At 52.5% G+C, this 26,141-nt stretch overlaps 1 protein-coding gene across 1 annotated transcript; it reads left to right on the top strand.

The window, feature by feature from the left end:
- The first annotated feature begins 441 nt into the window (after window positions 1-441).
- Col20a1 (collagen type XX alpha 1 chain) lies at window positions 442-26,141 on the top strand. Its single transcript, XM_050150902.1, has 33 exons — window positions 442-520; window positions 2,788-2,913; window positions 3,770-3,928; window positions 4,474-4,593; window positions 5,071-5,235; window positions 5,963-6,115; window positions 6,311-6,480; window positions 6,875-7,004; window positions 7,988-8,133; window positions 8,214-8,337; window positions 8,697-8,833; window positions 9,375-9,504; window positions 9,716-9,858; window positions 10,053-10,185; window positions 10,577-10,725; window positions 10,884-11,013; window positions 11,912-11,950; window positions 13,186-13,324; window positions 16,027-16,169; window positions 16,424-16,533; window positions 16,864-17,022; window positions 17,094-17,171; window positions 17,764-17,850; window positions 18,610-18,663; window positions 22,746-22,841; window positions 22,916-22,969; window positions 23,063-23,116; window positions 23,539-23,592; window positions 24,521-24,592; window positions 25,217-25,252; window positions 25,333-25,399; window positions 25,477-25,647; window positions 26,068-26,141. Exons 1-33 carry the CDS (start codon window positions 442-444, stop codon window positions 26,139-26,141), a joined length of 3,681 nt encoding a protein of 1,226 aa, XP_050006859.1.

The raw sequence follows: 26,141 nt of genomic DNA, 5'->3' as shown, positions 1-26,141 counted from the left end.
CTTCTATGGCCCCTCCTCTGGACACATCATTCTAGGAGAGCAACAGGGGGGCAATGACGAAGGCATGGGAAGTCAGGAGGCCCCAGGGAGTGAGGTGTCTGCTGCACAGGTCACAGCCTGATACGGTAACGAATGGGCACATCCTCTTCTGGCTGCATCAGGCCAAAGCCGTATCTGCTGAGGTCAAACTCAGGGACCTCTGTGTCCTCGCTGCCCAGCTCCAGGTCAAAGTGAGTCAGCAGGAGAACCACAAATCTGCAGGAAGAAAGAGAGGGTGCTTCAGGCTGCGTGCTGCTCTGGGCTTGGCAGAGCTCGGGAAGGTGAGGACAGCTCAGAGCTGAGTGGGGCTGAGTGGCTGTGTCTGTGGCAGTCATCTCCCCATCGTGTATGAGCCAGAGTGTGGTTCCCCTGCTCTCCTGCCTGCGGCATCACGTGCAGACGATGGCGCGGCCAGAGGGAGGGCCCCAGCCATGCGTCTCTAACCCTACATCCACAGCACCTGGAGAGTCCCGAGTCCCAGGTGCATCACAGTGCTCATGGCAACAAGACTGTGTCTTCCAGCCTCTGTGAAAGCCTGTACCCCCTTCCCCTAAGCTTAAAACTCTTATAGTTAGCCCTGGTCTGTAAAATTAAAACCTGCACCACTCCCTCAAGACTTCTTATATGTGATGCAACTGTCACCAAGGGCCACCTTTGCAAGGCAGCACTCTCTACCGCCACCTACTGGACACACAATAAAGCTGTCATGTCTAGGATGCCATCATTGCCTCAAAGACACAATGCCAGGCTCTGCCTTATGACTCACTGCTGTCCATGTGATCCTAATGTCCCGTGCCTCATCACTGTCCCCCACCTCAATTCAGGGGCCTGAAACCACTATGAGCACACAACAAGGACTTTCTCTCACTGAAAGAGGAGCAGGTAAGTGGATGAGCTGAGGGACAGTGGCCCACAAGACTTAAGGGGAAGCGACCCTCACCAGGGTCCCGCTTGGGGCTTGGTTCTCCTGTGAGGTCAAAGGGAGTAAAGACAAGCTGACTCTCCCAGCTCTGGAGGGAGAGTTTCTCTGAATCAGGTTTTACTGCCTGTGTCCCCAGTGGGTGGAGTTGTCACAACCACCCCTGGCTGAGAGCTTCCTACCAGGGGATCACAATGACGATGGTCACAACAAATTCACTCATTTTTTTGAGACGCCATGAGCCCGGTGTCATGCTAAACACCTAGAGCCCTCTTTTGTCTGCCTAAACTGGATGAAGCAGGAACTGCAAGTTTCTATCATAGTTATTGGTTTGAATGACACAATCTGTCCTGGTGTGATTGATACATTAGGGCACAAATATGAGCAGAAAGCAAACCTCAATTGGCTTGCATGCTGTCGCATGTTTCGGATGCAGGGGTGAATGCCGAGCCTACAGTAGCTGAGCATGCACGCATGAGCATCCGCTGACCGCCCTGTTCATCAGACTTTGTGCCTTTTAAAAAAAAGCTTTGTTTTTTTATTATGTGTGTGTATGGTCAGGGAGGGATATGTGCACATGAATGCAGTACCCGAAGGGGCCAGAAGAGGGCATCAGATCCCCCTGGAGCAAGAGTTACAGGCAGTTGTGAGCTGTCCAAATAGAGTGTTGGGAACCAAACTCGGGTCCTGTGCAGTAACTTAATACTGAGCCAGCTCTCTACCTCTTGTACATTCTGTAAGCACGTGTAAAGCTGCATGACCACCTAGCATTTGGCAACAATCTTCCTCGTGTGTCATTGATGACATATTCAATGTGAGGCTTCAGATTCCCTTTACCTATAACCTATGGTTTCATTTTTTGAGGTTCACTCTGTTTTGTGATGCTGACGATGACGCTCAGGCCTCGTGCGTGCTAGGCAAGAGCCCCACATGGAGATCCAGCCTCAACTCTCTTGTTATTCTTAATTTGGAGATAAGAATTCACGAAGTGGCCGAAGCAGGCTCTGAACTCACCATCCCCCTGCCTCAGCCTGCCCCATAGCTGGCATGATCGGCCTGTGTGCCCAAACCCGATACCTGCTGTTTCTACTTTCTGATTATGCATGACAAGGTGGTTTTGGGGAAGGTATAGCAAGCACCAGGGCAGAACCGACTCTGTCATTATTTCCACTTTACTGTTGAGAAAAGTGAGATCAAAAGGCTAATGTGACTTGCTGTCCCCTGGCACGGTGCCTGCATGCTAATCACGTGACTAATACAGACTCTGGCTAACAACTCTCAGAGCCTGGGATGAGTCAGGTGATGGAATGGGCACTTAGGAAGCTCCATTCTGACCCATTTTGGAGCTGAAATAAGCACCCACATTTTAAAGCTGGGGAGACAGGCTCAGGTTACAGGAGCTGTGTGGAACCATGGCAGAGAGCACAGCCCCTGATCCAGGCAGTCTGTGATCCTGGAAACTGAGGCTCAGGGAATCCCAGGAGGAGAACATAGGAGCTTCTTTAATCTCTCAGGAGTTACAACAGCCACGGGGGGGGGGGGGGGGGGGCGGAGGGGGGGGGGGGGGGGGGGGGGGGGGGGGGGGGGGGGGGGTGGCGGGGGGGGGGGGGGGGGGGGGGGGGGGAGCCCTCTGATGCTTCTTGTGTCTCTTGCCATATGGCCATAAATTCTTGTTTGTATTTGACCACATGCTCTAGCTTTAATTTAGGCTAGACATATTCCTGGACTCACAATCTCAGGTACAGGGGCCAGGTAGTCTTTGCCCCAGAGCCCTAGTTTAGGTCTGGGAGGTGCATGGTAGCAGATGTAACCCCTTCCCTTGCCTCCAGCAGTGGCCAATAAGGATCAGAGGAAACCCAAGCAGGGCTTTGGTGTGCAGGACCCCGCTCAGCCAACCACAGACCTGGAGAGGCAGAGCCACATTGCAGACTCTGTGGGGAAGGGAGAGCAGCTAGGTAAGGTGACTGCTGTGTTCTGTGGGGTCAGATCAAGTGAGGTCATCTCCTTGCCTGTGCCCCTCACATCAGGAGCACACTGCCTTCTTCACCGGACACAGAGCAGTGGGAAGACTTCTGTGCTCAGATTTGGTCATTACTGCCTCATGTCAGGCCCTGTGCCCCATTATGTTGTTATGAATCAGGTCTTCTGCTACAATGTTGCCCCACTATTGAGGGTCTTACAGACATGCCTGGGCCTCCCCCTTTAGAATGAGCATCGGAAACCACGGAGGAATCGTCTACCTGGCTGTGTTTAAAAATCTCATGAGGTCTGCCAGGAACAATCTGTGTCAAATTATCAGGGGCCCAAGGAAACATGTTATCCACAAAAAAATCCAGGGTGATGGAAGATTCTGAGGTCACAGAAGTAGTTCCTAATTGCTACTGCCCAGCCTGATCTTCCTGCCGGTTTATCCGGTTTGGACTGTCTGTGGTGCTAGCACCCCCACCCGTGACTGGTGGTCACCTACAGGCAGTTAGGTCTGGAAAAGTGGGTGCTGGAGCCTTCTCAGCCCAGGGACTAAATTGTCAGGTTCAGACATAGTGCTGACAGGGGCCTTGGAAGGCAGAGGTGACCCCTAGACCTGAGACTGTGATCAGCCCTCTTTGAGGGGACTTAGAGGAGTTGAAACCCCAAACTAGGATGCAAGAGGGCTTTTCTAAATCTAGGGGGACACAAAGTCCTTAGAGACCCTGACCCCGAAGATCTCAGGGAAGGGTATTTTGAGGCCTTCAGTCAGGTCTACAATACCTCAGGTGTGCTTGGGAGGCCATAAGCCTCACCCAATATCTCACCCATTCTTACCTGCTCCAGCTGACCCCCAGTTCCACTGTATGCCCCCAACTCCTACCGATATAATCTTCCTGGTGGATGGATCCTGGAGTATCGGCCACAGCCACTTCCAGCAGGTCAAAGACTTCCTGGCCAGTATCATCACACCATTTGAAATAGGACCAGATAAAGTCCAAGTAGGTGGGTACCACCTCCTTTATCTTGCCCTTGGGGGAGATGGGGCCTCTTAAGCCCTCACCAGCAGAAGGCTGGCAGCTGTCCTCATAACAGGATAGGGAATGCTATAGCCTCCCAAAGTCCATCAGCCTGTGAGGAGAGTTGAGAAACCTGGCTGATGGAAGCCTGCTTGGTCTGGATTGGGTCATGTGACTGATTCACTTTCCCTATGAACCAGGGTAGCTGTTATAGTCTGCGGGAATGACTGACTCCCAGTCAGTCCCTCTGGTGATACTCCTAGGAGAGCCTTGGACCCTGAAAATGTGTCTTTTCCTGGAAGTGGAACCACCAATGGCTGTGCCCAGAGCAGGCAACTCTGTAGACTTCAAAATAGTCCTGGCATTGAGGGTGCAGTAGTACAATATTGCCTAGCGTGCTTTCCCTAGGGCTGCAAAAAAAAAAAAAAAAATAATAATAAATAAATAAAATAAAAAATAAAAAAAAAAGAAGGAAAGAAACCAAAAATCAAACAAAACAAAACACCCTCAGCAGCCAGAGTCCACCTCCAGGTCTGACTCAGTACAGTGGAGACCCCCAGACCGAGTGGGACCTGAACTCCTTCCACACCAAGGAGCAGGTGCTGGCAGCAGTGCACAGCCTCCGGTACAGGGGAGGAAACACATTCACAGGTAAGTCCTGGGCCTTGAGGCTTGGCTATTATGAAGCCCCTTGACCAACCTCCTTTTAATCCCCTTCTACCCCTGAACATTTGTGTGATGGGCAGGTGCTGAGCCCACTCCACACTTTAGAGAGCAAACTCCACCTGCACCACCCACCTCAACCTTCGGCAAAAGTGTGGAACTTTGGGCACCTTGTTGAGATCGAGTGTCTATGCTGATCATAGGCAGCTTCTGTCTGGGTCCCATTCAGCTGGACTCTCAGTCTCACAGGTGGCTTCTTAGAAGACACAGACATGGTCTTGCTGGGCCTTGGGTACCCTCCACAGCAGGCGCTGTCCCTGATTCCCGGTGTCTTTAGTCTGGCAAGGCAGGACAGACAAGACGCGAGAACAGAGAGCCCTGGGATCAAGTGTGGGAGCAGCTGTAGCCAAGAAGGCACCTGAGGAGGGAGTGGTTGCCTGTCACTTTGTCCCTCATGTTCCTAAGGCCTCGCCCTAACCCATGTACTGGGGCAGAACCTGAAGCCAGCAGCAGGTGCCCGTCCAGAGGCAGTCAAGGTGTTGATTCTGGTGACAGATGGCAAGTCCCAAGATGATGTGCGCACAGCTGCCCAGATTCTTAAGGATCAGAACATCAATGTCTTTGTTGTGGGTGAGCCTGCACAGTGCCCAGGCCCTAGGTTAGAATGCTCATGGCTGGGTGGGCTCTGGGTCACAGACACATCTGTATTTGGGCTCACCTCCGCTGAAAGATTGGGTGACCTGCAGCTTCCACACCGATAGAGGCCAGAGGGTGAGACTGGCTCCACAGAGCTGCATGGCTGCACCTTGCAGCAGCATCTCAGTATCTGTACCTGCCCACTTTGTTGTGACACTCCCCTAACTCCTTGCAGCCCTTCAGCTCACACTGCAGGTAGCCTTCAAACGGGTTCCCTGCCTGGCAACTGCCCTTGTGTCTGACAGCTCTCCTACCTTCTCCATCTACTCCCCAAGCAAGGATTGTTCCTGGTGCTCTCTGGGGCATCAACCACACTCACTGCCCTGTGTTCAATGGGGAAGGAGACTTCAAGTGTAGGGGTTGCTCTAGGAGCTCTACTCTACCCATGAGTCCCCTCTTTTATGAACACCTGTCGCCAACATCCACATAGTCTGGCCCGCTTTCCAGAGATCCCAGAATTAAGCATACTGGCCTCCCCTGGCTCATTCCTATGTCCATTGAGATCCCATGGGATCCAGGACATTTGGCTTCACTGTGTGTCCTCCGGTATGTTGGGAACTCTAGCAGGTCTTTCCCCTGTGGTACTGTGTGTAAACAGGAAGAGAATCTCAGAGTGGCACACTCTGTTGGCCACCTGTTATCACGTGCTTCCCCAAAGCAGGTGTGAAGAACGCCGATGAGGCTGAACTGAAGCTCCTGGCCTCCCAGCCACTGGACATCACCGTCCACAATGTGCTGGACTTCCCCCAGCTGGCCACCCTAGCTGCTCTGCTCAGCCGCCTCGTTTGCCAAAAGATCCAGGGCAGGGGCCCAGGTAAGGATGCAACCCCACAGTGACCATAGGACAGGGAGGCTGAGGCTACACCTGGCCAGTTTTCATGGCCTGTACTAAACCAGGGGATGTCTGTCCTTGGCTATGTTGGGAGAATTTTCCTGTACCTCCTGCACATGGCCACCAGGGGGAGCAAATAGACGCGCTTGCTTGCTCCCTAACTACCTTTCCCCACAGTCAAACCAGCAGCCTCTGCTCTGGCCCTGGATCCCATCCCCATGCCCACCAGACTTGTCCTCACCCACATCACCTCATCCAGTGTCCACCTGTCTTGGACTCCGGCCTCATACCCACCCCTTAAGTATCTAATTGTGTGGCAGCCTTCTAGGGGTGGTGCCCCCAAGGAGGTAAGAGGGGGTCCCCTGGTTCAACCTCTTCTTGGGAGCTTGGGCCGCTGACAGGACTCTGGCAGCCTGGCTCGGGGTGGGAGGGGGCTCTGCTGAGCTGTGGATGGGCACTAGAATGAAGGTCTCCAGCTCACTAAGTTCACATAAGGCAGGAAAGCCAAGGGGGTGGACTTGGGAGTGGGTAGCTATATAAGATGTACCCAACCAGACCAAGTCAGAGTGGGGAGCACTAAGCAGTGACTTTTGATGACACACTGACAGACAAATGGATTGTTCCACTGTCTCGCCTGTATCCATGGTACCTGGTGCTGCTCTGCTCTGTATGGGGACATATTTCAGGATGATGGGACCATGCCCCCCAAGTACACCCTGTTGACGGGATTTTTCTGCCCAGGTGGTTGTGGAGGGCCCTGTCTCATCCATGGAGCTTCGAAACCTGACCTCCAACACAGAATACATGGTCTCCGTGTTTCCTGTCTATGAGAGTGGTTTTGGCAAGAGCCTGCAAGGCTGGGCAACCACAGGTAGAGGGGTGACCTCCGTCTAGTCCTGCCCCTTTGGGACTACACTACCAGGGCATAACTATAGGCAGCTCTGGGTCTGGAGTGTTCCCACGAGCCACCATTCCAAGCCTCTCTGACCTTGGTATCCTCTTTCAAACACAGTGGTGTCACGCATCATTCCTTACTACTGCTGCTTAAGGCGTCCTGAGGCTCCTGTCCTGTCTAACAGCCAAAACCCATGGCTGAGGCCACTAGCTCCCAGCTGTTCGTGGACCCACCATGATGCCTGGCTAACAGCTGCACTGAGAGAGAACTCATATGCCCTCACTCACCCACTTACAGGGGACAATTGATGGCTGCTAGTATATTCAGGACTTTGCCAGGTGCGGTAGCACACACTGTAATTCCAGAACTAGAGGGGCAGAGACAGGTGGATGGATCTCTAAGTTCAATGCCAGCTTGGTCTACATAATGAGTTCCAGGACAGCTAGGGTTACGAACAGAAACGGTGTCTCAAAAGACAGAATTATGAATAAACAAAAAAACACAGTATATTCAAGGCTATATATACCAAGGCCATCATAGATCATATTTACTTCCCAAGGAAACTGTACATTTCATTGGTACCCCTGGTCCTTCTTCACCCAGTCCTGGCAACCTCGACTCTGCTGTCTGTCTCTAGTCATTCACAGAGATGGCTTCATATATTGTGTGTGTGTGTCTTTCAACCTGGAGGTTACATCAATCACTACCTTTGTAGCAAATTGCTTTAGGCCAGCAGGATTATCTGGCTCCCCCAGAACTGCGAGCTGAAAACCACAGCCCGCTGACAATTGAGACAAGTGCTCTGATTGGTGGTTGTCTGCCTGATTGTGCCCCATCTATACATCCCTACCTTTTGAAAGTCTTATCATTGGGAAAAGGGTTTCTTTGTTCATGTTTATGAGTTCTGAATGTGCCACATCCCTAAGATTGCCCTGATGGGATGGTCATCCCCCCCTCAGCACCCCTGCCTCCACCTGGGGCACTGACCCTGGCTTCAGCGACACCCAGAACCCTCCACATCACCTGGCAGCCCTCTGCTGGGGCCACTCAGTACTTGGTGCGGTACTTGCTGACTGCCTCCCCTGGGGAGAAGCAAAGGAGAGAGGTGAGAGGTGGGAAAAGGGAGACAGGTGGGACAGATGGCCGGGCTTGGTGCTTCGACATGTGTTGCCGTGTCCCTGCCAGGTACATGTGGAACAGCCTGAGGTACTGCTGGAAGGCCTGGAGCCGGGCCGTGACTATGAGGTTTCAGTGCAGAGCCTTCAGGGACCAGAGGCCAGTGAGGTCCGGAGCATCAGTGCCAGGACCAGTGAGTATCCTTCCCAGGTCATGCGTCCACATAGCGGATACCGTGCTCTGGGTTTAGTTTGTTTGTTTGTTTGTTTGTTTGTTTGAGACAGGGTTTCTCTGTAGCTTTGGAACTAGCTCTGTAGATCAGGCTGGCCTCGAACTCACAGAGATCCACCTGCCTCTGCCTCCTGTGCGCTGGGGTTAAAGGTGTGCACCACCACCTCCCGGTTCCCTGCTCTTTGTTTTAGCTCCCTCCAGGGTAGGAGACCACAGCTAACTTCAGATGCCCTATATGCTCCTCAGTCCCAGCACATCTCACCCTTTTCCCAGTCCCAAGCGTAGGGATGCCAGCTCCTGAGGCCTTGCTATTCTCTGCAGCTGCTCTGGGGCCCCCAAGACACCTGAGTTTCTCAGATGTGAACCACAGCTCAGCTTGTGTGTCCTGGGAAGCCCCGAGGCCTGTGCGCCTGGTCAAGGTCAGCTATGTCTCCAGTGACGGCAGCCACTCTGGACAGGTAAGAGCAGGGGCCCAAAAGTCACAAGGGCCTCCTGGGGGACCCAGAATCTTAGGTAGATTCGGCATTCCCACAGGCACTGGTGGCCTAGTATTCTTAAGATCTCACCCCTCATATTCTTCTTCCCTACGACACCTTCAGTCCGGATCTGCTTATCTTCCTTTACATGACCTTTGAGATGGTGCAAGGGACACGGTATTGATTATGTCCCAGTCCACAAGGGGGCTGTGTCTGGCAGGAATTGGGGAAGACCTGAAGCAAGGACACATACATATACATGCAGTGATATCACATATACACTGCATGTATATGCAGACATATACAGTGATGTCACGCTGAGACTGTGGTCACACCAGACTGAAAGGCAGAATGGCTTGTGGGGCTGAAAGGTGAGACAGGGAAAGGAGTCTCCACTAAGGGAACATCATGAGGATCCAATTTTGAGAGTCATAGGCTAGCCTTGGCTGTAGATCCTGAGCCTCGGTCACCATCCTGTCAGGGGCTCATGTGCCTGTCTGATCTGCCTGTCTACCCCCCACAGACTCAGGTTCCTGGGAATGCTACCTCAGCCACCCTGGGCCCCCTTTCTTCCTCTACCAAGTACACCGTCCGAGTCACCTGTTTTTACTTCGGGGGTGGCTCCTCCACGCTGACCGGCCATGTGACCACAAGTGAGTCAGTGACATCAAGGCTGGGAGGAGCTGGACTGTGTCCTTATGTACTGCTGAAGGGCCTATGTTGGGTGTCTGGCTGGCTGTACTAGGCCAGGTGGGTACAAGTGTCTGTACAGTGATGCCAAGAGACAAGGGGCCAGGGCCACTCCTCAGTACGATGGACCCTTAGGTCAACACCCTACACCCCATTTCTACCCCTGTCTTCCAGAGAAGGCTCCCAGCCCTATTCAGCTGTCTGTGGTGGAGCTAGCAGGAGATTCGGTCAAGCTGTCATGGGTGGCTGCTGCCTTGTCTGGTGTACTTGTTTATCAGATCAAGTGGACGCCCTTGGGAGAGGGGAAGGCCCATGAGGTAAGGAAACAGGGGCAGAAGACCTTTCAGAGAAATTCCTATGGCCCCAGATCCCAAAACCATGGGAGACTTAGACTCTGTGTCCATCCAAGTCCTGTATCTTGGGAATACCTGTCTGCCATAGCCTGTGATCCTGCCTCTGGAGGGGAGGTTCCCTATGATCCAAGCGGACCCCTGGACTCTCCTTTCTTCAGATCTCTGTCCCAGGGACCCTTGACACAGCCATCTTACCTGGCCTGATGAGTCATGTGGAGTATGAGATCACCATCCTCGCCTACTACAGGGATGGCACTCGCAGCGACCCTGTGTCCCTCCGCTACATCCCCAGTAGGTGGCATTTCCTCCACTCAGATGGGCTTGGGACAGGAGCAGCACAGAGGGGACCCAGACGCTCCTGGATCCACGTGCCCAGGACCTCATACTCCCACTGGCAAGCAGGCCCCCTGAATTCCTGAGACCCTGGGCTGGACCATTGGATCTGAGCCCACAAAGGGTATAGGCTCTTGAGGTGGCTGAGGTACAAATTCCCCAGCCAAAGTGACACAGCCTCTGTGTAAGACCTTCTAGGGATATCGGGGGACTCTTCAGGGGGCATTGTTAGGGCTGGGCAGGGCAGAGCATAAGGTGATGATGCAGGGACTGGCTGGCCGGCCTTCTAGCTGTGGGCACCTCCATTCTGGAGAGCCTTGCAGTCCACATTGTCTGTGCTACTGGATAGCCTCAGCAAGCAGGAACCCCCCATCCAGCCTGGTCTTGTCCTCGGAGACCCCCAACAGCCTGCAAGTCAGCTGGACACCACCAAGTGGCCATGTCCTACATTACCGGCTCAACTATGCCCCGGCCTCGGGCTCTGGACCAGAGAAATCGGTGAGTCTATAAAGAGCCTCCCAGGGATTTAGGTGCTGGTTTTACCTATTGATTGAGGGTAGCAGCTTCTTTACAGAGGGAAAGATGGGCAGAGGGAGTACAGCCTTGGAAGGAGAAGGCAGCCTAAGAAGAAGGCTCAGAGGCCTCCTCCCCTGCAGATCTCTGTACCAGGCACCAGGAGCCACGTTGTACTTCCTGACCTGCTGTCTGCCACCAAGTACAGGGTCCTGGTCTCAGCCGTCTATGGAGCAGGAGAGAGTACAGCAGTGTCTGCCACCTACCGCACAGGTTGGTAGGCACCAAGACTGCGACTCCTTCTAAACCTCAAACCCACACCAGACTCAAGGTCCAGCTAGACACTGTCAGACCTCAGGTTTGGTCACATCCCAGACTAGGCCAGATCTCACTCAGTGAGACCTCATAGCCAGTAAGAGCTCAGAAGCCAGTGCACCCCAGAGCCAGTGAGGTCCCAAGCCCAACACAGACTGGAGAGGCCATGGAGAGTGGGATGCCCAAAATAAGTAGAGCTGGCTGATCAGAATGACTGGGAAATAGCTAGGGAGTGTGGAGAGTTCTACCCAGGAGAGACCTGCCTTTGATGCCGCAGGACACAGTCAGGTCTCTGGTGGTCTGGTAGCCTCCAACCCACAAGGCCAGGCTCAGCTGCTCAGGGCATAGGGCCTTCAAAGTCCATGAAGCTCACTGCCCCAGCTATAATATTCCACCTTGGATTATCAGTCATAGCCCAAACGCCTGTTTTGATTGGTTCCTCAATGCTCAGTGGATGGCCACTGGGACTGGAACACTGGCTGTGGCTTCAGGGTCAGCCTGTATCTCCTCCCCCAGGCCTGTGCTAGTTGCTGTACCCAGTCATCTCCCTGGCCCTACCATCTGGTGCCTGGGGCTCACTTTGGGCCCATAACTTTTTGTGTGCGGTCCCCAGTGGAACCTTGGCTTTGGCCCTGGTGCACAGGGGCACAGGGTAGGCAGGGGTACCTGCTCACTCGGGGAGATCCCGGCATGGCGGTGAGGGATGGAGCAGCAGGGTGGGTATTGCAAAGGGAGGGAAGTGGGGCTGTGCAGGCCCAGCTGTGCTCACCAGAGGCCTGAAATGGCCCACGAAGTGGTCCTTTTGGCAGTTGGACTAGCTTTGGTGTGATTCACTGGACCCTCCTTGTCCTCCCAGCAGCCTGCCCAGCCCTGAACTCGGACAGTTCCCTCTCAGGTAGGTCCTGTACGTCTCTGTTAGCTGTTCCCTGTCATTTGCCTCCTCTGCTTTTCTTGACTCTTCCAAGGTTGGGGCAGAGCATTCACGATCCAGGATCAACCACAGGGTGCTGGTCGAGGCCTCTACCTTTTCAGGTAGCCCACAAGGCTGTCAGGGAAGTTTTACTTTTGCTTCATCCAAAGTTAGTATTGGTGTGTGCAGGGCAGAGGCAGAGCTGGCTAGCTCCACTTGGGCCCTAGGTGGCTTTCTGCTGCCAGGCATCTGGGGTAAGTCATGCCAAGCCTGGAATCCTCATAAACACTATGCAAGAGGGTGGAGAACAGATGTTTAACATGAGGTATGTCAGGGGATTCTTTCAGCAAGGGAGGGCCTTAAAAGTGCTGAGTAGACAAATAGGCTTTGTGATATGAAGGCTGTATCTCACCTGAATCCCAGCAAGAGAGTCTTCCTGGGGCTCCCACTGCCCTGAAGCTGGCAGGGATGGTGAGTGATGAGATCCATGAATGGTAGGACCCATGGATGCAGGGCCAGTGGACAGATGGGCAGGCACAGCTGCTTCCTTAAAATGGGTCTCTGAAAGGCGGAGCCTCTGCACCCTTGAGTCTGGTGGTGCACAGTTAAACACCAAATTCCTATGTGATCTCACTCCCTGATTTGTGCCAGTTAATGCTATAAAAGGAGCTGGTACTTGGAGGATCAACCATGACACTAATCACCCCAGTGACTCGTATGTCAACTCAGCTTATAGCTGGGGTCTGGACCCTAAAGAGTCCTCAGGCTACAAGGAACAAAAGGGGCTGCTTGACACTTCTATGCTGGCTAGAGGGGAATTCACCAAGGTCTTCCTTAAAGGGAACAAACTTGGAGCTGGGTTGGGGCAGAGTGTGGGTCCTGTTTGGTAGGTGTATGAGGCAGGTGGCTGGCTCTGAGTGTCAGGGGTTCCACTATGTCCTGTATATGGCTTTCCAAGCTGGAGCATTTGGGTGAACGATTTCCCCACTGTCAGAACTGGAATAGAGGAAGGGAAGCAGGGATAGACGTCAGCCTGGCTAGAAAGGGGCTAGATTCTCCTCTGGAGGGTGGAGCAATGCTAGGCCCATGGCCACCTCTAAGACCCCGTCCCAGGCCATCTTCTCAGGCCCTCTCTTCAACATCCTGCCACCCCTCTCCAAGTCGAATCTTTGCCCCTGTCCCTCCCTCTTTCCTGATTGTTCCATTCCCTGTTCCACCAGGGTTTGACCTGATGGTGGCCTTTGGTCTTGTGGCAAAGGAGTATGCCTCTATTCGAGGTGTGGCCATGGAACCCTCGGCCCTGGGTGCGGCTCCCACCTTCACACTCTTCAAGGATGCTCAGCTGATGCGGCGAGCCAGGTGCGAGGGGCCAAGGGAACCGTAATACAAGAAGAGTTGTGGGCCAGGAGATGTTGGTGCACACCTTTAATCCCAGCACTCGAGAGGCAGAAGCAAGTGGATCTCTCTGAGTTCGAGGCCAGCCTTGTCTTCAGAGTGAATGTCAGGACAGACTCCAAAGCTACACAGAGAAACCATGTCTCGAAAAACAAAGAGAAAAAAAGAGCAAGAGCGAGAGCGAGAGAGAGAGAGAGAGATTGTACAAAATAAGGCAGGAAGAGTTAACATGGGCTCTGCCATGACACAGGCCCATAACTGACCAGCCTCTGACACCATGTCAGCAAACCATAGACTGGCTGGCCTCAGCCCTATACTCCAGAAATTCTCATTTGACAGATTAATGAAGCCTTGTGTGGGGGAGTAGGCTCCGTGCCCAGCATGACTTGAAGCCATGCCTGGGTCTTTTCCATATGTAGCTCAGGAATCATTCACATTCAGAAAATTCTGCATATAAGCCATGGCACTGTTCCCTCTGCTTTGTAGCCTGACGGGCAAATCTACTGCCATCCTTGGTTTGTGAGAAGTGGGTGCTTTCCAAGAAGGCATGAGAAGGCACATGAGGTCCCTGTTATCTAGGAGACACCAATTTCTGCTTACCCTATGCATGAATCATTAACCTGAACTTGATGTACAGCAGGCTCGCTTCCCACATCCTGAAATAACTGAGACCCTGGCATGTAACAGAAGTATAAATAAGGCCTCACAGAGGAATGCAAGGAGAGCTGGAAAACTCTGACCACCACAGGCTCCATGAACAAGAAAGGAGGCCACGGGTAGACAGAGCATGGCCCCATGGGCTCACACAGCACTTTGGGGTCCAGGTGCAGGCAGCAAGCTGGGGGGTCTGCTTGTTCAGGCTTCTCCATAAGAACCACTAGAAACTTTGGGCAGGAAGATGCAGCAGCCTCCTGGTCAAGCAGAAGAGGGGTTGGAGATGTCCTTCCTGTCCACTCAGCTGAGACCTACACAGGATCACCATCTTTTTCTATAGCTGCATCAATTAGTGGTTAGATATGGGTAAATAGCGATCTCTTTTGACATTTATTATTTTGTTGCTGTAAAACCATTGCTGGTGATGGTCAGCACTTGTCCTCTGGATACCCACACTCCAGTTCCTCACGATCTTCCTTCTCTGGGCATCTCAATAGCCTTCACATCCATTATTCCCTACTGTTCCTACCCTGAGGGCTATACATACCACTCTGTCCTCAGAGCCTGGCTCCATCTCTCACTCAGAATTTGACGGGCATGCTGGCCGATTCCATTTCTTTAGAGCTATGGTGATCACTAAGTCTGACCTTATTTCCTTTGTAGCCAGGAATGGACTTGCCACATCTGATATTTCTTATTTTGTTTCTTGAGGACTCCCCCATTCCGCTTCCCATAGTGGCTGTACTAATTTACAGTCCCAACACCATTCAAGGCTCTCCTAGCTCCTCGCTCCACCAACACTCAATAGGTTGTTTTCCTGACAGCAAGGTGGTTTCTCACTGTTTACATTTCCTCAGTGATGGCGATGTTGAGAGCTGTTCTCTCTGCATGATCTATTTTTACATTTTCTCCTGAGATGTGTCCTTTGAGGCAGGCATGGCCATGGCCACACGTACTTTGTGCTTGACCTTGTCATCGAGTGTCCCTGGTCTTCGTGTAGGTTTGGCATAGCTGGCTGCCCCTCATCTTAGTGACTGTCTCTTGGTTCCCTTTCCCAACCTCTTCCCTCCCCCTTGTCTTTGCTACTTGCTGTCCCTGTCTCTACTCTTACCACACAGCCTAAACCAAAGCTGCCCACATTCCCAGTAGTGAATTCCCTTAATTGTTCCTTTCCTCAAATGAGTGACTTTTCCTGGAGTTCTCTCTCTATCTATTTGCCTTCCTGGGACTCCAAAAGAGGGTGGGACAGTTAACTAGCTTCCTCGGAGTGTTCACTTAGCTGCTGAGAGTAGAGGAGTGGAGAGGCTGCCTGAGGGAGGCACTTGTGAGGCCCTGTGGTTTATTTAGAGAATTGTAGTGTCGTTCTATGTGTGGCGACACCTGGAATCCTAGACCTAAGGAGACCAAGAAAGGATCACTGTGAGTCTAATGCCAGCCCTGGCTATGTTGTGAGTTCCTGTCTCTAAGAAGGAAGAACTATAGGATCATGACTAAGGTGGTATTTCTCTAGCTCCTGGCTTTTGTCCTAAGAGCAGACGAAAGTGAAATAGGAAGATTCCAGACTGGTAAGAATAGTCTTACAGAGTGACTTAAGACCCCATTCTTTGCCCTTGTTCTGCCTTAGAGAGCCTGGATCAGCATGGGCATGGATTTCCCCATTGCCCAGTCTGATAACTCAGCATATATACTCAGTGGGAGCAGCTCTTTAGTCCCAGGACTGTTCCAGGGAATCTTCCTGCTAGAGTCTCCTTGGTCAGACCCCTTTTAACCCACAGTGCCACTGAGCGTCAGGGGCCCAGTAACCCTTGCACAGTGACTTCCACTGTAGCCTTGGCCTGGTTTTGGGGAGTAGAAGGTCTGTTGGCCCAGGGGCCTCGGCACTAATTCTTGAGCACTAACATTTTTGGGTAGGGGGATACTCTGCTACACTCCCGTGTTCTTTACAGAGAAACCGAGACAGGGAGACCTGAGCTCCGTCCTCTAAAATCTGCTCTGATCCCTTGTCTCTCCAGTGATATTTACCCAGCAACTCTGCCACCAGAACACACCATTGTCTTCCTTGTGCGCCTGCTCCCTGAGACACCCCGAGAAGCCTTTGCGCTGTGGCAGATGATGGCCGAGGACTTCCAGCCCATCGCTGGGGTTCTGCTGGATGGTGACTGTGGGCCCCGTACCACCCTTGGCAGTTGGGAGGGATGGGGCCCCTGCTAATCTTCTCAGTCTTCTAACACATAAGGATTCCAGCCCCCAGGCCAAACTGTGGGTTCCCCCAGGCAACTAGGCGTGGAAGCCCACCTTCAGCGAGAGCAGATGTCCTGGATATCACCGACCTTGGGTCAGCCCTTTGTTCTCTCACTGCCAGCGTCTTCCAGCTCACCCTTCTCTTCTGCTCCCTATCCTCCCCGGCAGCTGGCAGAAAGTCTCTGACTTACTTCAACCATGATCCCAGGGCAACCTTGCAGGAGGTCACCTTTGACCTGCAGGATGCAAAGAAGGTTTTCTTCGGAAGCTTCCACAAGGTCCTGGGAACCGTCTGCCCGAGCCCTGCAGGCCCTGACCTTCTGGCCTGGCCTTCCCTGCATGTGGTTGTCTCCCTTGAGAGTCAAGCATTGATCCACCTAGGGCCCTTGACCCTGATGCTCCTCTGTTATGATTTTCCCTTCTTAATTTTGGGTCAGAGAGCAAATTCTTCTCTCTGGGAGGCTCCTGCAGTAACTTCCCCTGGGGAAGCTGAGACCCCAGTAGGTCCCAGAGTGGAATTGGGATCTGACCCCAGCCCCTATGTGCCGGGCCCCCTTAATCTGGTTTTGACCTGGTGTGAGGTGGGAAATTCACTATGGTTTCTATAGGTCCACGTGGCTGTAGGCCACTCCAAGGTCAGACTTTACGTGGACTGTCGGAAGGTGGCTGAACGGCCTATTGGGGATCCTGGCAGCCCACCCACGGCTGGTTTCATCACACTAGGGAGGCTAGCCAAGGCCAGAGGGCCACGGAGCAGCTCGGCCACGGTGAGTCTGGGCCTTGTCTCATGGGGCGGGTGGGCTCTGCCTATGAGGCTGATTTTCCCCCTGCTACACAGTTCCAGCTCCAGATGTTGCAAATCGTGTGCAGTGATACCTGGGCAGACAAGGACAAGTGCTGCGAGCTTCCTGCATTGGTAGGTGGCAGCAAGGTCCTGGACACTGTCCTTGGCCCTGTGAGAGGACCACCAAGGGCCACCCAGTCTGTGTAGATGGCCTGTCTAGACCCTTGCTGAGAGAGACAAAAGCAGACTTTCTGGACGAGGTGGTCAGGGGCCTGAAGAGAACACATGAGGACATCCCATTTCCACCCATAACAGCTACGTGTCAATTAGAAGTCCCTGGTCAGCTCTAGGGAGAAGCTGCTCCCCCTTCGCTATAGGCCCAGGCAGAAGCTCATTCAGGGAGGCTGTGGAGCCATCCTAGGTCTGCTTCTGGGGACTTAGCTATCCCCATTAGTCCCTTGAGAGCTCACACTGAACTTGGCCATGCTAGGAGCCTGGGAGAAGAGCCGGGAGAAGGAGCTGTAGCCCTCATGTGGGTATCCAGGAGGGACACAGTCTGCTGCACACACAGGATTTTGCAGCCTTCATTCTGACCTGCCCCACCTCTGGTGATGACGCTAGATGCTCCCTAGAGTCAGGTGTCCTTTGGCCATGCTGAGTCTCAAGATCAGATGAGATCCAGAAGGGGTGGGGTCCAGTGAGCAAATGATTTCTTTTCTTCCAGAGGGATGGAGAGACATGCCCAGCCTTCCCTTCTTCCTGTGCCTGCTCATCTGAGACCCCTGGGCCACCAGGGCCCCAAGGCCCTCCGGTGAGTCCAGTGTCTCCTTCCCTGGGCATGACCAGGGACTTCTGCTGCCATTGGCGGAGGCAGAGTGGTTGATGGACCTCCCACACTACCTCATGCCAGCTTTCAGAAAGCCAAGCCCACCAGCAACCTCCCAGCCATGTTACACAGAGGACAGACTTCCTTATGCTTCTTCTATGGCCATCAGGCCCAGAAGCCCAGTCTGGCTAACCCCTCTGCACACTGTTGAGTTTTTCTCTCTTATATATGTCCTCCATCTGTGGGCAGATGCTGGCCTTTCTCGACAGAATGAGCCCAGGTCCCACTGGTCTCCAGGACTGTGCTGGTAGTGGCTGGTGGGCTATAATATGGCAAACTGCGAACTATAGCCTTGCAGGCAGCTCTGCTCTGGGTACTGGCCCTCAGAGGGTGGTCATACCTCTCTGGTCCTTTCTCTGTAAGCCCAAGGCTTCTGGCCAGTGGCAACGCTTCCCGAGTCAGAGGTCACAGTACGCCTATCAAGGGCACTTACTTTGCACTTGGCCGTCCCCAGGCCTCCTTGTATAAAGGCCCAGGGTGCGACCTCAGATCTGCCTGCATCCAGTGGGTGCCCAGCAATGAAGGGGAGGACAGTAAGGACACCTTTGATGTTGGAGGATCCTGTTCCTCCCAGCAAAACAGACAGGAGTCCAGGACTGGAGGAGTCTGGGTATCGGTGGGGGAGCCTGAGTGGAATTGAGGATTATGATGGGGCTGTGTTCAGTCCTGTCTGTATCTTTACAGGGCCTCCCTGGAAGGAATGGCACTCCAGGACAGCAGGGATACCCGGGGCCCAAGGTAGGTCTTGTGAAGTAGAGGATCAGTGTGACTGGTCTGACCTGCAGCGGGAGGACCCCGCACTTCAGAGCACAGGGAGCAATTGCATGGCCTTCTGTGTTAGGTGAAAGGGCTCCCCACTGTAGATAAGCAGGGGTCTGACATCACAAGGAAATCAGGGATTATTCTGGGCTCCCCTCTCCCCTGCCAGACATCTGCACCTGAACCAAGTATTGTGTCAGCATATATGGTCTAAGAGGCCACGCCCCAGTAGGTGTGTAACCACAAGCTGTAAGATTTCCTACAGCACCTTCCCTGTTTGTTTAAATAAGAGAGTTTTAAACCTAATACAAAATTATATATAATAAGAACAAATATATTTAATAATTATCCCATTTTCACTAGTTTAAATCTTGTAAGATAAATAACTTGGCCAAGTCACAAGAGGAAAGTAACTACAATTATCTAGTCTTCAACCCCATTGAAGATCCGAGAAGGGAAATAATATTACTTGAGTAGCAGGAAGTGCAATCAGCAGCTTCCAAAATATGCAACAAATGACAGGGACAGGATCACCCATATGGCACGGGTGGGGAAACTGAGGAAGTCCAGTGGGTGCATCCAGATTGCCTAGCTCTTCAACTGTCTCCTCATTCCCCTCCGTAGACACTTGCTAACTCATTCATCCACAGCGCACAGGAAACTGGGTTCCAGAGTGATTTCAGACATGGTTAGCCTCTGAGATGATGCCATCTACAGGGTCTGTGGGCTTGTTGGAGGGAGAGTCTGACTGTGCAGAGGTTTGTGGGTATGTCAGAGTATGACAAGATGTGAAATTAATATCTGTATCAACTGGGCAGCCCAAAAAAATGACTCATTAGAGTTGATCTCAGTGAGGAGTAAAACGAGCTTATTAGGGATTACTTAGAGACAAATATAGACAACATTTTGCCCTCCATGTAAATCTCAGCTCAGAACACTGCTAGTGTTAAAGCAGTTTGTGTGTGCTCTGTTTCCTACCCTTATCAGGGATTCTGCTGGTTTTAGCAAACATAGTCTGATTGTGGGAATGACGGAGGTTTTGCTGTAGTCCGACAGATAAACCAGCTAAGTGACAGTCCATTGTAGGATGGTGTCCTCTAACTAGGTGCTGGAGAATTGGTCTCACTACACAGGGCAGGATCTGGCTCTGTAAGGTCTATGGGTGTGCTGGGATAAGGGTCTTGGGCTGAGGTGTGGACCGTGGAAGGCAGTGTATATCGGTAGCAGTACCACCCCCACAGTGGCCTACAGGGTACCACTCTAGGCCACAATGCCACGTGTACAGAATATGAGACGTACAGGGCTGGCAGCTGTTGGGATATGCTCCTTCTCTGCATCGACACCTTCACCTCACAGCCTTCCGGGGTGTCTGTCCTCACACCCTATCCTGCCCTGACCCTGGCACAGTGCCTCTTGGAGGGACTGTGTGAACTCAGACAGAGCTGGCTGAGGTCTTCTTACTGTGGACATGTTTAGATAGTAGGCAGCCTTCCGTCAGAGAAATGTTCAGCCCTCTCCATTGTCAAGGTGCTGCAGTACTCTACCCTATATGCACACATTCTGCTGCAGTTCGAGTCCCCGGGGATGGATGCCTACGCACTGTCCTCCTTGGAAGCTCCCCTGGCGAGCCGTCCACTCTCTAGGCCACTCCTGGATAACTAGGTGATGTCAGGTAGTCTGGTGGGTGCGAATGGGCAAAGCTATGAGGTGTTGTTTGTTTGTGAGAGGGTCTCGCTGTGTATCCCATACTAGCCTGGAACTTGCTACGCTAGCTCAGGGGCCTTTCGGAAGCGGCCAGGATTTTATTAGAAGTGTGTCCTCCAACTCTCTGCTGTCCTGTTTGGTGCTTGTGTGCCCCTTGAACTTGTTTGTGACTGGTTTCAGTACAGATTTTTAGGGTAATTTTTCTCTAGTCTATATTACTGCTCTGTCTCTTCTGGAGTTTGAATTTTGTAGGCTCTTTTAAAAGGCCTCCCCAGGTGGGCAAGATTGCTCTGATGTGAAGGCGCTTGTCACCAAGCCTCCATGCACCTGATTCTCAGGCTCCACACGATGAAAGGACAGAACTGACACTCACAAGTTATCCTCCGACCTCCGCAGGTGTCCACAAACACTAAATAAACACATGTTACATACAATTAAAATTTAAAAGGCCTCCCTCAGTCTGAACTATATGAGAAACATCCTATAGTTTCTCTGGATGCTGAGCATTTTGGACCCGCACACATTAGTTCATCCCAGCTTGCTTGGTACAAGATGCAGGAGTCATGTCCAGCCCTTGAAAAGTCAGTCTCCAGCCCCCGTCCCCTGAGGACTAAGCCCGGCTAGTCAGTACCATCTTCACCTAGTCCTGCTTCCAAAGCACACTTCACCCTCCTCACTGATTTGTCTACCAGGCCGCAGTCTGGCCTGACCAAGCTCTCCTGTCCACTGGATAGGGCCGAGCGTCACGAATGACAGTTGGCTCCTATACCTACAGCTTCAGCATGGCAGATCCAACCCACAGCAGCTTGTGTGTACGCTTGCATGTGCAGATCAGAGGACAGCTTTGTGGAGTCTGCTCTCTCCATCCACCTTTACACGAGTTCCAGGGATTGAACTCACGTTACTGGGCTTGTGCAGTGAGTGCCTTTACCCACTGAGCCATCTTGCCAACCCAGTCTGGTCCTCTCCGGAACATTGCTGGTTCTCTTTGCTGGTTCACTGTGGACTGTAGAACTCGCTAGTCCCTAGACTGGGAAATACAATTGGTGTTTTCATTGGAACCAAGTTCAGGTTAGAACTGTACTTAGGAAGAAGTGGTGCTTGCAGAATTTGCATTTTCTCATCCAGGATCATAGCATCCTGTTTGCTGACAGGCTCGGGTTCATGCCTAAATATTGTTTCTTTTTGTTGCTAGCGAAAGTGGCCGTCTTTGTTCTCATTACAGCTTCTCTTGTGGTTTATGCACAGGCTCTTTCCCTGAAGGTTACTTTTGTATCCAAGCTTCTTACATGTCTTATTTGTGGTATATTTTATAATCCATGTTTTTTAGATTCACATAAGATCACCTACATAGTTACTTTTTCTTCTCCTGCCCAATGTTTGTAACTCTGATTTCTTACTTGGCAAGTAATTCAGAACTCTGTCAAATGGTATCATGTGATAGTACAGATGTCTCGGCTTAATAGTAATTAATTAAATGCAGTGCCAATTCAGACACTAAAACAGATATTCATTTTCATGTGATAACAAGATTTCTTTAATCCTAATTTATTTGAAATTAGAAAAAAGACAAATCAAACAGACAGTAAATAAAATGTGTATTATTTGTTCAGTGGTTATGGACATGATCAAGTAATTTTCTTCTTGAAGCAACTTACTATTAATTTTGCTGTTTCCCCACATGCTAAGTACTCTTGCATCATTATGAAGCCAGCATGGTGATAGCCCTCACCACTGTTTAGTATGTGGCACTGATCTGTATGCCAGAGTTTTATTTATAGTGGTATATTAATAAGACTGAGCAGTTTGCTGCATCCTATTTGGAACACTAATTTGCTTAATAAAAAAAAAAACAATTTGGAAGTATTTCCTCCTAAGCTCAGTTTAAATATGTCTGGTGTCACCGTCCCTTAGAGCTTGGATATCTAGTGAGAACTGAGTTTGGTGTTTGGGTGTTAGAGCTTAAGGAGATGCCCCTTTTGCCCCATGTAGCAGCCCACTAAGTTCCTTCTCTCCTCTCGGTGATTTCTGGGCACATTTTCCCTCCAAGCCCCACTGAACCCAGAGCAGAATAGGAAAACTGAATAGAGACGGGGCGGAAGAACTGGCTTCAAATCCTGATTCAGTGTTGGCTTGTTTGTGGCTCTGGATAAGTAGCCAGAGGCTGACTGCCCTACAGACAGGGTCCCAGCAAGATCCATTCAGGGTAGGCACAAGGGGACTTTTCTTCTTCAGTTAAGGTGCCTGTGGCCTACTATGAAAACACAGGGTGCTGGACAGTGCTGAGGGCAGGAAGTGAGTATGGAGGGACAGGGGACATGCCTTCTCGGTCCTTCCAATGCTTCTTGTGTCTCCAGGGAGAGCCAGGTCCACCTGGACAGACAGGACCCGAAGGCCCTGGAGGTCAGCAGGGGTCACCGGGGACCCAGGGCCGCACAGTCCAGGGACCCATGGTAGGTACTACTCTGTACCCATCTTCTTCTGTTTTATCTCTTTTCCCTGTCTCTCAGTTCATCTTCTCCTCCAGGGTCCCCCAGGAGTCAAAGGAGAGAAGGGAGACCATGGACTCCCAGGCTTGCAGGTAGGGTCAGGGTGATGGCAGGGATATTGGTAGGAGTCTCTTCTACATATGATGTTGGTCCCTGCCTGGTGGACTATCTTTGTTCCCTTCCAGGGCCTCTCTGGCCAGCAAGGCATCCCCGGGAAAACTGGCCTACAGGGACCAAAGGTACTGGCTCCAAGTCCGGGATGATGTGTGGGAGAGAGTGGGCCCAGGTAGAGTCTTAGAGAAAAAGGCTATGGGGAGTGAGGAGGTGAAAAGGCTTCCCCCTCCACCCGAAGCTTCATTTTCCCTGCTCTCTAAGGTCTGGCTAGGAAGAACGGTATCTCAGTCCACACTAAGGTGGTGTCGCCCTGGGGTCAGGTGAAGGGGGGCAGCTCCTCTAATCAGAGCTGGGGCAATTGTACATCCCACCTTCTCAGGGTGGGTCACCTTCTAGGGACAGTACTGGCTTGGACCCAAAGGGCATCACGTTTGTAGGAGAGAAGTACCACTGAGAATAGTGTATCAGGGGCTGTTGGGGTGGGCACCACAAAAGACAAGGATGGATATAAGCCCTCATCTTAGTTTTCCCCTCCTCTGCCCACCAGGGAATGAGGGGACTGGAGGGACCTGCTGGCCTGCCTGGACCACCTGGCCCCAGGGTAGGCTCTGCCCGGACTCCTCGAGGCTCCCTGGAGCTGGACAGCTAGTTTGGGAGAAAGGCATTGAACGTCACCTGCTACTGTACAGACCACTTTAGAGGAGGGACTTGTTCCTGCTGTGGCCTTCCACGGGGCTCTGCTGCCGTCTGAGTGTCTGTACCTGGGAGCACCCCAACTCTAACCCAGAAAAGACCTTTGCCCCTGGATCAGGTTCCTATGGGAATAGACCCTGCAAAGGCCCAATCGTATCTAACTTTCCAGGGCAGGAGTGCCAGGACCTAGCACCTAGGGTAGGCGGCTAGCCCGGCTAAACCAGCTAGACAGCGATGCTGTTCCAGCACCTGGGACATCAAAGGCAGCCCTATGACCCTGCAGAAAATCTGGGGCTTTCTCACCTTGAGAAGACTTTCCTTCCTCAATCCCAGGGGTTCTTCACCCTGAGCTTTGTACCCAGTGAACCTCTGAGAGGGTACCTCAGACCAGCAGCCGAGACTTACTGGGATATACTGCAAGAACTACTCTCCGGGGTTGGGGAAACCCACTGTGTTTCCACCAGAGCACCCAGAGCCTCTGGGGGCATTTCAGTGCAGCATAAACACTAGTGGACAGCTGGGTGAGGGGTGGGTGGTCTACCCCGGATGCTGAGTGAGGGTCGAATGCCTGTACTAAGTACCAAACAAGGTAGGGTTTGTTCTGGGTGCCGGAGGAGTGGCTGGAGGGGTCTGCCCTTAGCTCTGAATGAAGATTAATAGTCTGTCAGAGACACTGGTCTGGGAACAGGACCTGGAGCATTGATGGAGAGGGGAGCAAGGTCTGAGAGCAGCTAGGGTTAACTTTGCGGGGCAATGGGACCCTGGATATCAAACCAGGTGTGGGGAAGGGAACAGACTCCTTGGGGCCTAAACTCTGATAGCTGCATTTTTTACAGGGGTTCCAGGGTTCGGCAGGGGCCAGAGGCACCAATGGGGAGCGAGGACCTCCAGGGGCAGTGGGGCCCACAGTAAGTACCCCCTTCCTTCCAGCAAGGCAGCCAAGGGACGGGGATGGTACAAGCGCAGGTTCAGGGACTCCATGATTGAAGATCTGCCTGTCCAGAGCTTCTCCCAGCTTCCATGGAGGTACAGAACTGGAAGGAGGCAGCAGCTGACTTTCGGGGGTTCTAGCTCCCTGAGAGGCCACCTTAGCCTTCAATCAGGAGGAGTAAGGTTCCAGCAGCTCAGGGCCCCTCACGTAAGTGGGCTCCGTAGTGTGGGCAAGATGGAAAGGAAGAAGCAGGATGAGTAGGCGTTCTTAGCCCAGGCCTGTCTCCGGGCCAAGGGAGGGTCTGTTCTCAAAGCAGCATTCCAGCTGTTTGGGACCTCTGCCCGCAACCCCCCCCCTTCAGCAGAGCTGGGGGTAGGTTCTCTGCAGCTCACTCTAGATCCCCTTGGAGCTGTTCCTGATGTGGATGCCCAGCTTCAGTTGCTCACTCTGGGCGGGAGCTGAGGACATACATTCCTGGACCTTGGTAGCTAGGTTGGGGCCTTGGCACCGCATCAGGGTGGAGTCAAGATTGCCACATGTTGCCATGCCTGCAGCGCCTTGTCTCCATGCTGATAGCTTTTTCCCTTGACCCCTGCTACAGGGTCTACCAGGGTCCAAAGGTGAACGAGGAGAGAAGGTGAGTGATGGCCGTATTCCAGACATTGGGACTCCCTATTGGCACCAGCCATGGGCACCAAAGTCATGTCCTCCTTCCAGGGAGAGCCACAGTCCCTTGCCACCATCTTCCAGTTGGTGAGCCAGGCCTGCGAGTCAGCCATACAGAGTGAGTGACGCCCACCCTGCCCTGCCTCATCCTCCCTGGTGAGGCTGGTCTCCAGCTAATGTCTTCTTCTTCTCCAGCACATGTGATGAAGCTGAATTCCTTCCTCCATGAGAATGCCCGGCCCCCAATGCCCTTCATGGTGGAGACAGCAAAGCCAGGCAGACCTGGGTCTGTAGAGTCTCCCAGATCACATAATGAGTATCTACTTCGTGGAGACGGGGGACATGTCCACCATCCCGAGGACCAAAGTAACAGGCTTTCTGCTCTTGGGAGGGGTTCTAGAAATAGACAGTGGCTGGTTCCCTGCTCACGCGAGTGAGTGCGTGTGAGTGTGTTTCCTCCTTGTCAGTCCCTTTACCCAAAGTTGTCTTAATGAACCAGGAACAGTCTGGGATATCCTCAGGTGACCCCACCCCCAGGTGACCCCACCCCCAGGTGACCCCACCTCATTTAGAAGTAAAATTGCTTCTCTGGCCACTGAACCCACACTAAGGTACTTGCTTGGGGCTCAAAGACCTAATATACTTCTGTCCTGAATGCTCAGCCTTTGGCTAAGGGCTGAGCCTCATGCTTATCCTGAGAGGACCCAGCTTCCCTCTGGAAAGACAGGGCAGAGAAGCTGAAGCTGCTGCATTCCCTGACCCTGCAATGCCCCCCTTTCCTCTCAGGCGAGCCTGCAGCCATCAGCCACACAGGCAGCCCTGGACTGCAGGAAGGGAAGATCCCCGAATCCTTGGGGTGA

Source organism: Alexandromys fortis, unplaced genomic scaffold, assembly GCF_014885135.2.
Source record: "Alexandromys fortis isolate MF-2015 unplaced genomic scaffold, M_Fortis_MF-2015_v1.1 scaffold_27, whole genome shotgun sequence".
NCBI lineage: Eukaryota > Metazoa > Chordata > Mammalia > Rodentia > Cricetidae > Alexandromys > Alexandromys fortis.
The sequence above is the reverse complement of the archived record's forward strand: the minus strand, read 5'-3'. Positions and strand labels throughout refer to the sequence as shown.

Coding starts and splice junctions, on each gene's coding strand:
- Col20a1 (XM_050150902.1), top strand. CDS start 442: ATGGCGCGGCCAGAGGGAGGGCCCCAGCCATGCGTCTCTAACCCTACA. Junction 5,236..5,962: donor CATCAATGTCTTTGTTGTGG/GTGAGCCTGCAC, acceptor TCCCCAAAGCAG/GTGTGAAGAACGCCGATGAG. Junction 17,023..17,093: donor CACGGAGCAGCTCGGCCACG/GTGAGTCTGGGC, acceptor CCTGCTACACAG/TTCCAGCTCCAGATGTTGCA.